The 14625-nt window shown below is 46.3% G+C and overlaps 1 protein-coding gene across 1 annotated transcript in view; it reads right to left on the minus strand.

Moving 5' to 3' along the window:
• Positions 1-9795, minus strand: part of LOC136576786 (cytochrome P450 2W1-like) — an 87591-nt gene extending 77796 nt beyond the window's left edge. The window contains exon 1 of the mRNA XM_066576351.1: positions 9586-9795. Coding sequence (XP_066432448.1) covers positions 9586-9765 — 180 coding nt within the window. The 5' untranslated portion in view covers positions 9766-9795. The remainder of the gene's footprint in view (positions 1-9585) is intronic.
• Between the last annotated feature and the right edge of the window lie 4830 nt (positions 9796-14625).

Consider the following 14625-nt stretch of genomic DNA (forward strand, 5'->3'; position numbering starts at 1 on the left):
TTAGTGCGTCTTGTTTCGACGGCACACAAACAGAAAAAAAAATGACATGATAACTTTCTTCTATGGGTCGGTACGATTACTACGATACCAAACTTGTATAGGTTTTTTCTTACTATACTCCTCTTTTTATTTTTCAAAGACATTTAATTTTTTTTCAATTATTTTCTGCCATCATTTTGTGCGCGCAATAACGTTTTTATTTTTCCGTTGACATAGTTCAGCAAGGGCTCATTTTTTGAGGGATGTTCTGTAGTTTCTGATAGTACCAACTTGGAATACATACGACTTTTGACCGATTTTTATTGCGTTTTTTCTGGGAGACAGGGTAACTAAAAAAGTGCATTTCTGGCGTTCTTTATTTTTTTTTTTCAGACGACGTTCACCGTGTGGGAAAAATAATGCACTACTTTGATAGATCGGACTTTTACGGACGTGGCAATACCAAATACATATTTTTAATTTATTATTTAGATTTTTTAATAATAGATATGGCAAAAGGGGGGTGATTTAAACTTTTGCAACTTTTTTTTTTTTCAAATTTAAAAAAACTTTATTGATTCTTTTTTTTACATTGCTTTGAAGTCCCCCTGGGGGACTTTAAGATGCGATGCTTTGATCGCTCCTGCAGTATGACGTAATGCTACAGCATTACGTCATACTGCTTTTTGACAGGCAGTGGCGGCCCCATTGAAATCAATGGGAGAGCTTTGCGATCCTCTTCCACAGCTGTGGCAGGGGATTCTTTGCTCCCCGCGTGGAGTCCCCTCGTCACTGAACACTGTGACAGTGCTGTCACAGTGTTCAGTGACAAGGGGACTTCCCGTGGTGAATATTTACGCACAGCAGGGACTTATGGTGCACATATGTCCTATGTTTTGCAGGTACTTGCGTTTGCACGCCTGTAAAACACGGACATGTGAACACACTACAGGTAACCAATGGTTCCAATAGATGTGCGGTTTTGTGCGGACGTATGTATGCACATAAACACATTCGTCTGAACGAGGTCTTACTATGTAAAAAAAAAACCACACATGTGGTATTTCTGCGTTCATACTGACCCAGAGAAAAAAGCTAGTATATTATTTAACCTGCACAGTGCATGCCATAAAAATTTTTTAAAAAACATGTCAAAAATAGCTAATTCTCACCTTACAAAAAACTGAATGGAAAGTGATCAAAATGTTGCATGGATCAACAAATGGTACCAAAAAACGTCCTTTCACAGCACCATTGACTTTCTTTATTTGTATAGCGCCAACATATTCCGCAGCTAAAAAATTAAAATGGTAGGGGTCTTTGAATGCAGCGATTAACAAATATTTTTATTTATTTATTTTTTTTAAGTGTGAAAAAATTACAAAAAAATCTAAAACCTATATAAATTTGATAATGACAGAATTGTACTGACCTGCAGAATTAATTTAATATATTATTCATACTTCATGGTGAACACTGTTAAAACTAAAAAAAACATGCCAGAATTGCAGATTTTGTAAATCTTGCTTCTAGAAAAAAAGGAATAAAAAGCAATCAAAATGTTATATCTTCCCAAAAATTGGATAAATGAAGACTAGAGTTCATCCCACAAAAAACAAGCCCTTACAGAGCTCCATTGATGGAAAAATAAAAGGATTATGGCTAGAGATGAGCAAACGTACTCGTCCAAGCTCGATGCTCGTTCGAGTATTAGCGTGTTCGAGATGCTCGTTACTCGAGACGAGTACCACGCGATGTTCGAGTTACTTTCACTTTCATCTCTGAGACGTTAGCACGCTTTTCTGGCCAATAGAAAGACAGGGAAGGCATTACAACTTCCCCCTGCGACGTTCAAGCCCTATACCAGCCCCCTGCAGTGAGTGGCTGGCGAGATCAGGTGTCACCCGAGTATATAAATCAGCCCCTCCCACGGCTTGCCACAGATGCATTCTGACATAGCTCAGGGAAAGTGCTGCTGATGGTGGAGCTACTATAGGGAGAGTGTTAGGAGTTATTTTAGGCTTCAAGAACCCCAATGGTCCTTCTTAGGGCCACATCTGACCGTGTGCAGTACTGTTGAGGCTGCTTTTTGCAGTGTTGCACATTTTTTTTTTTGTATATCGGCCATGCAGAGCATTGTTTCCAGAGCATTGCGTCCTGCAGTAATTTTACATAGTCCAGGGCCAGTAGTGGTGAGGCAGGGACAGAAGACATATACAGTCTATATAGGCAGTGGTCTTTTCAAAAAAAATTTGGGAAAAAAATTCTATTTGGGCTGCCTGTGACCGTCCTCAGTGTACTGCATCTCTGCTGGGGGTAGTTGTCGTAATTCATACGCAGCCAGCTAAGTGTTACAGCAGGCTTGCGCAAAATTCTCTCCTGGCTCTGCGTTGCCCGTCACATCACCACTGTATTCCTGTCCACAGTGAAACAGTCTGCAGTAATTTTACATAGTCCAGGGCCAGTAGTGGTGAGGCAGGGACAGAAGACATATACAGTCTATATAGGCAGTGGTCTTTTCCAAAAAAATTTGGGAAAAAAATTCTATTTGGGCTGCCTGTGAGCGTCCTCAGTGTACTGCGTCTCTGCTGGGGGTAGTTGTCCTAATTCATACGCAGCCAGCTAAGTGTTACAGTAGGCTTGCGCAAAATTCTTTCCTGGCTCTGCTGTGCGTTCCGTAAGCGAAGTCAGCCTCCAACCACAGGCCAATAAGCGGTACATTTAATTACAGCGTTCTGTTTCTGCACTACTGGTAATACACCATGCTGAGGGGTAGGGGTAGGCCTAGAGGACGTGGACGCGGCCGAGGACGCGGAGGCCCAAGTCAGGGTGTGGGCACAGGCCGAGCTCCTGATCCAGGTGTATCGCAGCCGACTGCTGCGGGATTAGGAGAGAGGCACGTTTCTGGCGTCCCCACATTCATCTCACAATTAATGGGTCCACCTTTAATTAATGGGTAGACCTTTATTAGAAAATGAGCAGTGTGAGCAGGTCCTGTCGTGGATGGCAGAAAGTGCATCCAGCAATCTATCGATCACCCAGAGTTCTGCGCCGTCCACTGCTGCAACTCTGAATCCTCTGGCTGCTGCTCCTCCTTCCTCCCAGCCTCCTCACTCCATTACAATGACACATTCTGAGGAGCAGGCAGACTCCAAGGAACTGTTCCCGGGCCCCTGCCCAGAATGGCCAGCAATGGTTCCTCTCCCACCGGAGGAGTTTGTCGTGACCGATGCCCAACCTTTGGAAAGTTCCCGGGGTCCGGGGGATGAGGCTGGGGACTTCCGGCAACTGTCTCAAGAGCTTTCAGTGGGTGAGGAGGACGATGACGATGAGACACAGTTGTCTATCACTCAGGTAGTAGTAATTGGAGTAAGTCCAAGGGAGGAGCGCAAAGAGGATTCGGAGGAAGAGCAGCAGGACGATGAGGTGACTGACCCCACCTGGTTTGCTACGCCTACTGAGGACAGGTCTTCAGAGGGGGAGGCAAGGGCAGCAGCAGGACAGGTTGGAAGAGGCAGTGCGGTGGCCAGGGGTAGAGGCAGGGCCAGACCGAATAATCCACCAACTGTTTCCCAAAGCGCCCCCTCGCGCCATGCCACCCTGCAGAGGCCGAGGTGCTCAAAGGTCTGGCAGTTTTTTCACTGAGAGTGTAGACGACCGACGAACAGTGGTGTGCAACCTGTGTCGCGCCAAGATCAGCCGGGGATCCACCACCACCAGCATGCGCAGACATATGATGGCCAAGCACCCCACAAGGTGGGACGAAGTCCGTTCACCGCCTCCGGTTTGCACCGCTGCCTCTCCCCCTGTGCCCCAACCTGCCACTGAGATCCAACCCCCCTCTCAGGACACAGGCACTACCGTCTCCCGGCCTGCACCCACACCCTCACCTCCGCTGTCCTTGGCCCCATCCACCAATGTCTCTCAGCGCACCGTCCAGCCGTCGCTAGCGCAAGTGTTGGAGCGCAAGCGCAAGTACGCCGTCTCGCACCCGCACGCTCAAGCGTTAAACGTGCACATAGCCAAATTTATCAGCCTGGAGATGCTGCCGTATAGGGTTGTGGAAACGGAGGCTTTCAAAGGTATGATGGCGGCGGTGGCCCCGCGCTACTCAGTTCCCAGTCGCCACTACTTTTCCCGATGTGCCGTCCCAGCCCTGCACGACCACGTCTCCCGCAACATTGTACGCGCCCTCACCAACGCGGTTACTGCCAAGGTCCACTTAACAACAGACACGTGGACAAGCACAGGCGGGCAGGGCCACTATATCTCCCTGACGGCACATTGGGTGAATTTAGTGGAGGCTGGGACAGAGTCAGAGCCTGGGACCGCTCACGTCCTACCCACCCCCAGAATTGCGGGCCCCAGCTCGGTGGTGGTATCTGCGGCGGTGTATGCTTCCTCCACTAAACCACCCTCCTCCTCCTCCTACGCAACCTCTGTCTCGCAATCAAGATGTGTTAGCAGCAGCACGTCGCCAGCAGTCGGTGTCGCGCGGTGTGGCAGCACAGCGGTGGGCAAGCGTCAGCAGGCCGTGCTGAAACTACTCAGCTTAGGAGAGAAGAGGCACGCGGACCACGAACTGCTGCAGGGTCTGACAGAGCAGACCGACCGCTGGCTTGCGCCGCTGAGCCTCCAACCGGGCATGGTCGTGTGTGACAACGGCCGTAACCTGGTGGTGGCTCTGCAGCTCGGCAGCCTCACGCACGTGCCATGCCTGGCCCACGTCTTTAATTTGGTGGTTCAGCGCTTTCTGAAAAGCTACCCACGCTTGTCAGACCTGCTCGGAAAGGTGCGCCGGCTCTGCGCACATTTCCGCAAGTCCCACACGGACCCTGCCAGCCTGCACACCCTGCAACATCGGTTTCATCTGCCAGTGCACCGACTGCTGTGCGACGTGCCCACATGGTGGAACTCTACGCTCCACATGTTGGCCAGGCTCTATGAGCAGCGTAGAGCTATAGTGGAATACCAACTCCAACATGGGCGGCGCAGTGGGAGTCAGCCTCCTCAATTCTTTACAGAAGAGTGGGCCTGGTTGGCAGACATCTGCCAAGTCCTTGGAAATTTTGAGGAGTCTACCCAGATGGTGAGCGGCGATGCTGCAATCATTAGCGTCACCATTCCTCTGCTATGCCTCTTGAGAAGTTCCCTGCAAAGCATAAAGGCAGACGCTTTGCGCTCGGAAACAGAGGTGGGGGAAGACAGTATGTCGCTGGATAGTCAGAGCACCCTCCTGTCTATATCTCAGCGCGTTGAGGAGGAGGAGGAGGAGCATGAGGAGGATGAGGAGGAGGGGGAAGAGACAGCTTGGCCCACTGCTGAGGGTACCCATGCTGCTTGCCTGTCATCCTTTCAGCGTGTTTGGCCTGAGGAGGAGGATCCTGAAAGTGATCTTCCTAGTGAGGACAGCCATGTGTTGCGTACAGGTACCCTGGCACACATGGCTGACTTCATGTTAGGATGCCTTTCTCGTGACCCTCGCGTTACACGCATTCTGGCCACTACGGATTACTGGGTGTACACACTGCTCGACCCACGGTATAAGGAGAACCTTTCCACTCTCATACCCGAAGAGGAAAGGGGTTCGAGAGTGATGCTATACCACAGGACCCTGGTGGACAAGCTGATGGTAAAATTCCAATCCGACAGCGCTAGTGGCAGAAGGCGCAGTTCCGAGGGCCAGGTAGCAGGGGAGGTGCGGAGATCAGGCAGCATGTACAGCACAGGCAGGGGAACACTCTCTAAGGCCTTTGATAGCTTTCTGGCTCCCAGCAAGACTGTGTCACCGCTCCCCAGTCAAGGCTGAGTCGGCAGGAGCACTGTAAAAGGATGGTGAGGGAGTACGTAGCCGATCGCACGACCGTCCTCCGTGACGCCTCTGCCCCCTACAACTACTGGGTGTCGAAGCTGGACACATGGCCTGAACTCGCGCTCTATGCCCTGGAGGTGCTTGCTTGTCCTGCGGCTAGCGTCCTGTCAGAGAGGGTGTTTAGTGCGGCTGGGGGAATCATCACGGATAAGCGTACCCGCCTGTCAACCGACAGTGCCGACAGGCTTACACTCATCAAGATGAACAAAGCCTGGATTTCCCCAGACTTCTCTTCTCCACCAGCGGACAGCAGCAATACCTGAACAATACGTAGGCTGCACCCGCGGATGGAAGCATTGTTCTCTATCACCATCAAAAACGTGGACCTTTTAGCTTCATCAATCTGTGTATAATATTCATCCTCCTCCTCCTGCTCCTCCTCCTGAAACCTGACGTAATCACGGCGAACGGGCAATTTTTCTTAGGCCCACAAGGCTCAGTCATATAAGTTTTGTAAACAATTTTTATACGTTTCAATGCTCATTAAAGCGTTGAAACTTGCACCTGAACCAATTTTTATTTTAACTGGGCTGCCTCCAGGCCTAGTTACAAATTAAGCCACATTAACAAAAGCGATTAATGGGTTTCACCTGCCCTCTTGGTTGGGCATGGGCAATTTTTCTGACGTACATTAGTACTGTTGGTACACCAATTTTTTGGTGCCCTCGCCTAAAGTGTAATCCAATTAATTTTTTGCACACCTGCATTAAAGCTGACGTTACATCAGCTGTGCTGGGCACTGCAATGGGATATATTTATGTACCGCCGGTGGGTTCCAGGGAGCCACCCATGCTGTCGGTCCACACGGAGTTGTAACTGCATGTGTCCACTTCTAAAGAACCCCAGTCTGACTGGGGCATGCAGTGTGGGCCGAAGCCCACCTGCATTAAACATGACATTACCTCAGCTGTGCTGGGCACTGCAATGGGATATAGTTATGTACCGCCGGTGGGTTCCAGGGAGCCACCCATGCTGTCGGTCCACACGGAGTTGTAACTGCATGTGTCCACTTCTAAAGAACCCCAGTCTGACTGGGGCATGCAGTGTGGGCCGAAGCCCACCTGCATTAAACATGACATTACCTCAGCTGTGATGGGCAATGCAATGGGATATATTTATGTACAGCCGGTGGGTTCCAGGGAGCCACCCATGCTGTGGGTGCACACGGAATTCCCATTGCGGAGTTGTACCTGCCTGTGACTATTTATAAAAAAACGCTGTCTGACTGGGGCATGCAGACACCTTGACAGAATGAATAGTGTGTGGGACATAGGTTCCCCATTGATATGCCCACGTGTGCAGCTCCTGGTGGCGGTGGCACAGGATTCTATTTCTCATTGCTTCTGTACAGCATTGTGGGCTATCGCCCCGCCCCTTTTAAAGAGGGTCGCTGCCTAGCCGTGCCAACCCTCTGCAGTGTGTGCCTGCGGTTCCTCCTCATGGCAGACGCACTTATAAATAGATATGAGGGTGGCGTGGCATGAGGGCAGCTGAAGGCTGCACAGGGACACTTTGGTGTGCGCTGTGGACACTGGGTCGTGCGGGGGGGGTTGGGCAGCATGTAACCCAGGAGAAGTGGCAGCGGAGTGTCATGCAGGCAGTGATTGTGCTTTGTTGGAGGTAGTGTGGTGCTTAGCTAAGGTATGCATTGCTAATGAGGGCTTTTGAAAAGTAGAAATTGTTGGGAGGGGGGGGGCCCACTCTTGCCGCTATTGTGGCTTAATAGTGGGACCTGTGAACTTGAGATGCAGCCCAACATGTAGCCCCTCGCCTGCCCTATCCGTTGCTGTGTCGTTCCCATCACTTTTTTGAATTGCCCAGATTTTCACAAATGGAAATCTTAGCGAGCATCGGCGATATACAAAAATGCTCGAGTCGCCCATTGACTTCAATGGGGTTCGTTGCTCGAAACGAACCCTCGAGCATCGCAAAAATTTCGTCCCGAGTAACGAGCACCCGAGCATTTTGGTGCTCGCTCATCTCTAGTTATGGCTATTGGAAAGCAACTCTTTTTTAAAAAATTACCAATTAAAAAACTGTATAAACTCAGTATCGTCGGAATCGAGCTGACCCAGAGAATAAGGTTTTCACATTATTTATTTTGCATACTGAATGCTGTAAAAAGTATATCCAAAAAACAAATTGCAGAATTTTTCATTTTCCTTAATCCCACTAAAAAAATGTATTAAAGTTATACAATTCATTATACATACCCAAGAATGATGCTTGTCCCACAAAAAACAAGCCATCATATGGATATTTCAACGGAAAAATTAAAAAGACTTAGCTACTGAAATACGAGGATAAAAAGAAACTATTGACGTGCAAACATGCTTCATGACTAAGGAGTTAATTAACCTAGAGGGGTTCTCTAGCAAAAAATCTATGGGGCAACAAAGAAGAAACAAAAAGGGTACCAAATGTTGCCACCAGGGGAATATGTGGCGCTGTACACAAATGATAAGTATATATAATGCAGCTGGTGAAAGGATTCTGTGACTCTGCTATTTAGATCGTGAATGTATCTTGCCGGTTAAACTTCATCAGCGAGGTAACAAATTAATCGACCATGTGCAAGGAGCGCAGATTGAAACGTGTCTATAGGTTTATCCAACATTACAAATCACTGTGCCATCATACAGTAGACATAATCTTGTCCCAAAGCACAATAGATGGATGAATTGTGATGTGCTCCTATATCTTATACTTCAGCAGCGCCACATATTCCCTTTGTGGTAAGATTTGGTCCTTTGTTTTCTTTGAGAAATCTAAACCCTATAGCCAACTGAACATACGCTCCGTTTATTGGGTTCTGCCACATAGTTTTTTCGCTAGACACCTCCAAACACCTTGTAAAAAAATCTAAAAAATAGGAAACTTATTGCAAAGCTGCTTTATTTTTCATTTATAATACGTTGAGACTATTTTAAAAACACACATTTTTTTTTACGGTGACCTAGCCGGTAATTTGTCCCTTCTATAATCATTGTACAGAGGAGGGGCACTTAAAGGGGTTGTACCAGAAATACAAGTTATCTCCTATCCACATGAAAACCTGCTGATCTGTGGCAGTCTTACACTGAGACCCCACAATCCTAAGAACAGGGATCCGTTATCCCCCTATTCTCGTCACTATGGGAAGGGTTCTCTCACCCACAGTGACATCAGGGTGTATGGAGGGCTGGCTGTGCATACACGGTAACAACGCTCCATTCACTTCAATAGGACTAACAGAAATACCAAAGCGATTGCTGCTTGGCTATCTCTGCAGTATCATTGAAAATGAATGGAGTTCCCGCACGCTTTCAGGACCAGCACTCCATTCATTCTCCTCCCTACTGCGGGAAGGTGGGGAAAGTGAACCCTCCTGCGAGACAAAGCAATTGAACAGGAGAGTCTGAAACTATTACATATTAATATCATCATACTGCCCTAATAATGAAGTTCTGTGTCATACACAAAGTTGTAACTACACCTTCCTCAGCCAAACAATCAGTTCATTCCTCAGTGTTCTGATCAATGTATAATGGATTGTTGGTGAACACCCACTTAGTAACATCACTTCAATTTCATCCATATGAACTGAATATGATAATTTTGTAAATCGCTAATGACATCAGCCAAGAAGACTGTATAAACATATTTCCAAGATCAGCAATTGGAGACAAATTGTGACATTGGCATCTATGAAATCAGAGCACGTTTAGTCATCAGAACTAAAGTTATTATTTTACCTTCATAAGAGTAAGGTCTTGTCTTCTTATATCCAGTAAATGCAGGTTACCAATAATGGGGAGCGGTGTTGGTCCTGTTGGGAATTTATAAATCTTTCTTTTTGAAAAGCTCATTAGGATCTTCACGACCATTATGACGATGGTGCATAGAAGGAAAATGGTCACTGATTCTGAAGCCATGGTGAGTCTCCTGTAGCAATCACTGTAAAGTAACCCTTTATATACATACTGTACTTGCATAACAGAACTCCACCCAGTCCAAACAGCTTTTCTTGTTTTCACATACTGTTCTGATATTTAGGACTTAAGGCCCCAGGGAGACTCAATTGGCTGATGAAAGATACTTGGATAAATTAATACTATTTCTCTATGTACCTATCCACCCTACATGTCAAGTATCAAATAACTAAATGTACTAATTTAATTTCATGCACAGAACTGGTTCTATTATCTATCTCAATAGGAACAGTAGATGTCTACTAAATAAATAACAAATTAATACAGAGTGGGATACTCTCCATTGGAAACCAAAGAATTAAATGTCAGTTGAGAAGTGATTGCCATTCCAAAAATCCCTGACACAAGTACCAATCTTCCATGCCAATCGCTTCCTCATAATTACATCTGTTCACTTCGAAAACCATCTGTCATCTCTAATACAGAGGTTGAAGTAAAGTACGTCCCTTTTATTACACTCACAAATGGCATAGTTAAGGAAAAACATGGAGAGTCCACCTCTACTTGAAACATGTTTGCTTTCAGAGCTTCCAGAAGAATGTATGGACAGGCTGTGGACAGCCATGTATATCAATGATAATATTTGAACTGGATTCTCTGGATGATGAGTAGCCAGTAAAGGGACTCCAGAGGGAAGAGGCAGGAAAGTAATGGATGAGAGGTGAATTAGCTGGGCAACAGAGTTGAGAATATATTGAAGGTATGCAAGACCATTGGATAGGAGACCGCAGAGAAGGATTTTGCAGTAGTCTATATGGGAGATAATGAAGGCATGCACTACCATTTTTGTTGATTTGGGGTTGAGGAAAGACCATATTCGAATGGTATTTTTGAGTTAGAGTTGGTGAGGGATTGTAAGTGCAGTTTGAAGAAGAGGACAGAGTCAAATGTTACATCAAGACAGTGAACTTGTGGGAACATGTGGCATCATATGGAGCCATTGATTGTGATTGATAAATCTGGAGAGGTTGTTGAGTGATATTGAAGAAAGATGATGAGTTCAGTTTTCTCCATGTTAAGGTTTAGAAAGTGGGAGGACAAGAAGTCAGATATGGCCAGTAGACATTTATGATTCTGCATAGTAGGGCGATGATATCTTAGCCAAAGAGGTATTCATGAATGGGTGAGTGCTGCCCCTGATTGGCTGAGTGCAGGGACCAGTCAGAGGCAGCTCTCAGCTGTCATTCCATAGCTGAGAGCTGCCTCTGATTGGTCACAGTACTCAGCCAATCAGAGGCAGCCCAATCAGCAGGCGGGGATTTTAAATCCCCACCTGCTGAATACTATTGAGAGCAGTGCAGGGAGAAGAGCTGGCTAGACGTGGCTGAGCCCCAGCAGCTAAAGAAAAGTGAGTATTCTTTTTTTTTTTTTTTTATTTTATTCACCATTTCTTCTTGTTTTTCAGGGAAGGGCTTATGTTTAAAGCTCTTCCCTGAAAAACAATTACCAGGTGTAGGCAGCAGGATCCTCTACCGCAGCTGTCATCTGTGATAGCTGTGGTAGGAAATTCTTTATTCCCCGCAGGGATGAAGAATTCCTTTGCTGCATCTGTCACAGATGTGGCAGGTGCAGCAGGGAATTCTTTTCCTCGCGGGGACATGGTAGCGGCAGACAGGTAAGTTTTTCTTTTGTTTGTTTGTTTTTTTTTTACACTAAAATTATTGTTTTTCAGGGGAGGGCTTATGTTTAAAGCCCTTCCCTGAAAGCCAATGACGGGGTGCCAACAGCAGGATTCTCTACCGCAAAGATGTGGCAGGTGCAGCAGCAGGGAATTTTTTTTACTAGCGGGGATGAAGGAAACATCTGCCGCATGCGGCAAATGTGTTCTTCATCCCCGCAGGGGACACGGCAGCAGAGGAGAGGTAAGTTTATTTATTTATTTTTTACACTAAAATGATTGTTTTTCATCGAAGGGCTTATATGTAAAGCTCCAGAAGACGACATACTTCATGTAACTCTCTCTTTAACTCTTCAGTGTCAGACAGTTTCTCCTTTAATACCTTGATCTCCATTCCCTTTTTCTGCATTGCATCTGTGAATGTCTAACTCAATGTTCTGGATTCTTCTAGAACACGGTCTCTATCCTTTTGGACAGAACACATACTCTGAGTAAAGGCTGCAAACCTTTCTAGATTTTGATTTAATTTGCCTTGTAAGTCAACAACAGACCCCTTAAGGCCTTTGTTTTCTTGTTGTAGAACCTGTATGTACTTCTGCAAATTCACTATTTGTTTTATCCGCTTCTGTTTAAGCTCCTGGACTTGAGCTTTATGTATTTTAGCTTCCTTATATAAGCTCTTTTGTAGCTGGGATGCTTCATCCTGCCATTGCTTTCTCACTTTATCTTCGGCTTCCTGCCTAGCGTTTTCAGACACTGCTGCCATAGCTTTGACGTTCTCCATCTCTGCTTGCACCTGTGACAGCTGGAGCTTCACCGGGCTAGGTCTTCTTACAATGCTTGGACAATCACACGCTGTCCTTTTAAGTCCTCTGACTTTCTCTCATGCTCATCCTGAAGCCCCTCTTGCTTCTGTACCTCCATGTTCAGATTTGAACATAACTGCTTGTTAAGTCTTTCTAACACAACCTTTATTTCAAAGGCCTCTTCCAAGGTGTGCTGCAAGGAGATCACTTTGATTTCTTTCTCACGAACCTCTGCTTCCGCACGATCACATTCTTCTGCATACTTAACGGAGATGGTTTTCTCCTCACTAAGCAACTGATCAAACTTCTTTTGTTTCTTCTTCAAGTTGGACACAAGCTCCTGTTGGTGACCAAGCTTCACAGTAACATCTTCTAACTCCTGCTGAAGACTTACTTTAACCTTCTCAAGTTTATCATAGGCGGCTATTTTGTCTTCATACTGCTGCCTTGTAGCTTCTAATTCTCCTTGTACTTCTCTTTTCTGCTTTTTCACAGAATCCAAGCACACAGCACTCTTCTCCAGTCTATATTCCAGATCCACCACCTCAGCCTAAAGTGTTGCAATCTGCTCCTCTGCTAACAGCCTTTGCCTCTTGGCCTCTTCTCCAAGCAGACACAAGTCCTTTCTTTCTCAAACTGCGCGTCAAGTCTTTCATTAGCAGTTTGACATGTTTCCTCCAGAAACTTTATATAAGCTTGCATTAGTGCATATCCCTCCTGAAGTTTAAACAAGCGTTCTCTTGCTGTCTCAACCTGGACCTCAGGATCTGCACTGATAATCTCACTTTTCTCACTAGCAGCAGCCTTTTCTTCTTCCTGCAGCTGCACTGAAGTGTCAGAACTAGAGATGAGCGATGCTCGAGGGTTCGTTTCGAGTAACGAACCCCATTAAAGTCAATGGGCGACTCGAGCATTTTTTCATATCGCCGATGCTCGCTAAGGTTTTCATTAGTGAAAATCTGGGAAATTCACGAAAGTGATGGGAACGACACAGAAACGGATAGGGCAGGCGAGGGGCTACATGTTGGGCTGCATCTCAAGTTCCCAGGTCCCACTATTAAGCCACAATAGCGGCAAGAGTGCCCCCCCCCCCCCCCCCCTGTCAGCATAAAGATCATTCTCCTCTGCCATTGTGGGTGAGTGCTGCCTCTGATTGACAGCTGAGAGCGGCCCCTGATTGGTCCCTGCGCTGAGCCAATCAGAGGCAGCACTCACCCATTCATGAATTCATGAATGGGTGTGAGTGAGAGCTGCCTCTGATTGGTGAGGCTGTGACCAATCAGAGGCAGCTCATTCAGCAGGCGGGGATTTTAAATCCCCACCTGCTGAATACTACAAAGAGCAGTTCAGGAGAACTGCCGGCCAGACGCGGCTGAACTCCGGCTGCAGCGTAAAGGTGAGTGTAGATTTTTTATTTTTTATTTTTACACATTTTAGGATGATTTTCAGGTAAGGGCTTATATTTTTAAGCCCTTCCCGAAAATTCATCCCGCGCTCGCCGGCAGGCCATTGCTTTAATGGAGCCGGCTGTATTGCCGGCTCCATTGAATTCAATGGGCTAACATCATTCTTCTCTGCCACAGCTGTTACAGCTATGGCAGAGGAGAATGATCTTTATGCTGACATATTTTTATTTTTTTTATTTTTACACATTTTAGGATGATTTTCAGGTAAGGGCTTATATTTTTAAGCCCTTCCCGAAAATTCATCCTGAGATCGCCGGCAGCCCATTGCTTTCAATGGAGCCGGCTGTATTGCCGGCTCCATTGAATTCAATGCTCTGTGCTCGTTTAATCAAGACGAGTACCGCGTGGTGCTCGTCTCGAGTAACGAGCATCTCGAGCACCCTAATACTCGAACGAGCATCAAGCTCGGACGAGTATGCTCGCTCATCTCTAGTCAGAACCTTTGGGGTTAATCCCTTTAACTCTAGATGTGCCACACAGCACCTTTTCAGGGTTACTATCTAGTCTAACCATGCCTGAGCAATTCCCCACATATGCATTTTTAGAAACCATTTCACAATGTACAGATTTCACTTCATCATCATAAGCATTTCTACTACAGATGTGTTCATATTGTGCAGATTTCCCTGCACCAACCTGCACCAAAGACATATTATATACTTTACATGACTTTGCATTATTAAGTTTTCCCCCATCATGCAAGAAAACCACATTATCATAATGTTCCAGTCCATTTGGCCCCCATTTCATCAGTCCTCGGAGTGCTCTCCTCACTCTCCCGAGTTGATGTGTGACACTACAGCCGCTCCTCTGGGCACATAAGGGACAGTCCTTGAGCACTGTTCACACCTACAGTTTTTGTATGAGACTTCAGTGGATCCTTTCCCTCCAACAGCTGAAAAAAATGGGGAAA

This window comes from Eleutherodactylus coqui, chromosome 8 (assembly GCF_035609145.1).
Source record: "Eleutherodactylus coqui strain aEleCoq1 chromosome 8, aEleCoq1.hap1, whole genome shotgun sequence".
NCBI classification, from domain to species: domain Eukaryota; kingdom Metazoa; phylum Chordata; class Amphibia; order Anura; family Eleutherodactylidae; genus Eleutherodactylus; species Eleutherodactylus coqui.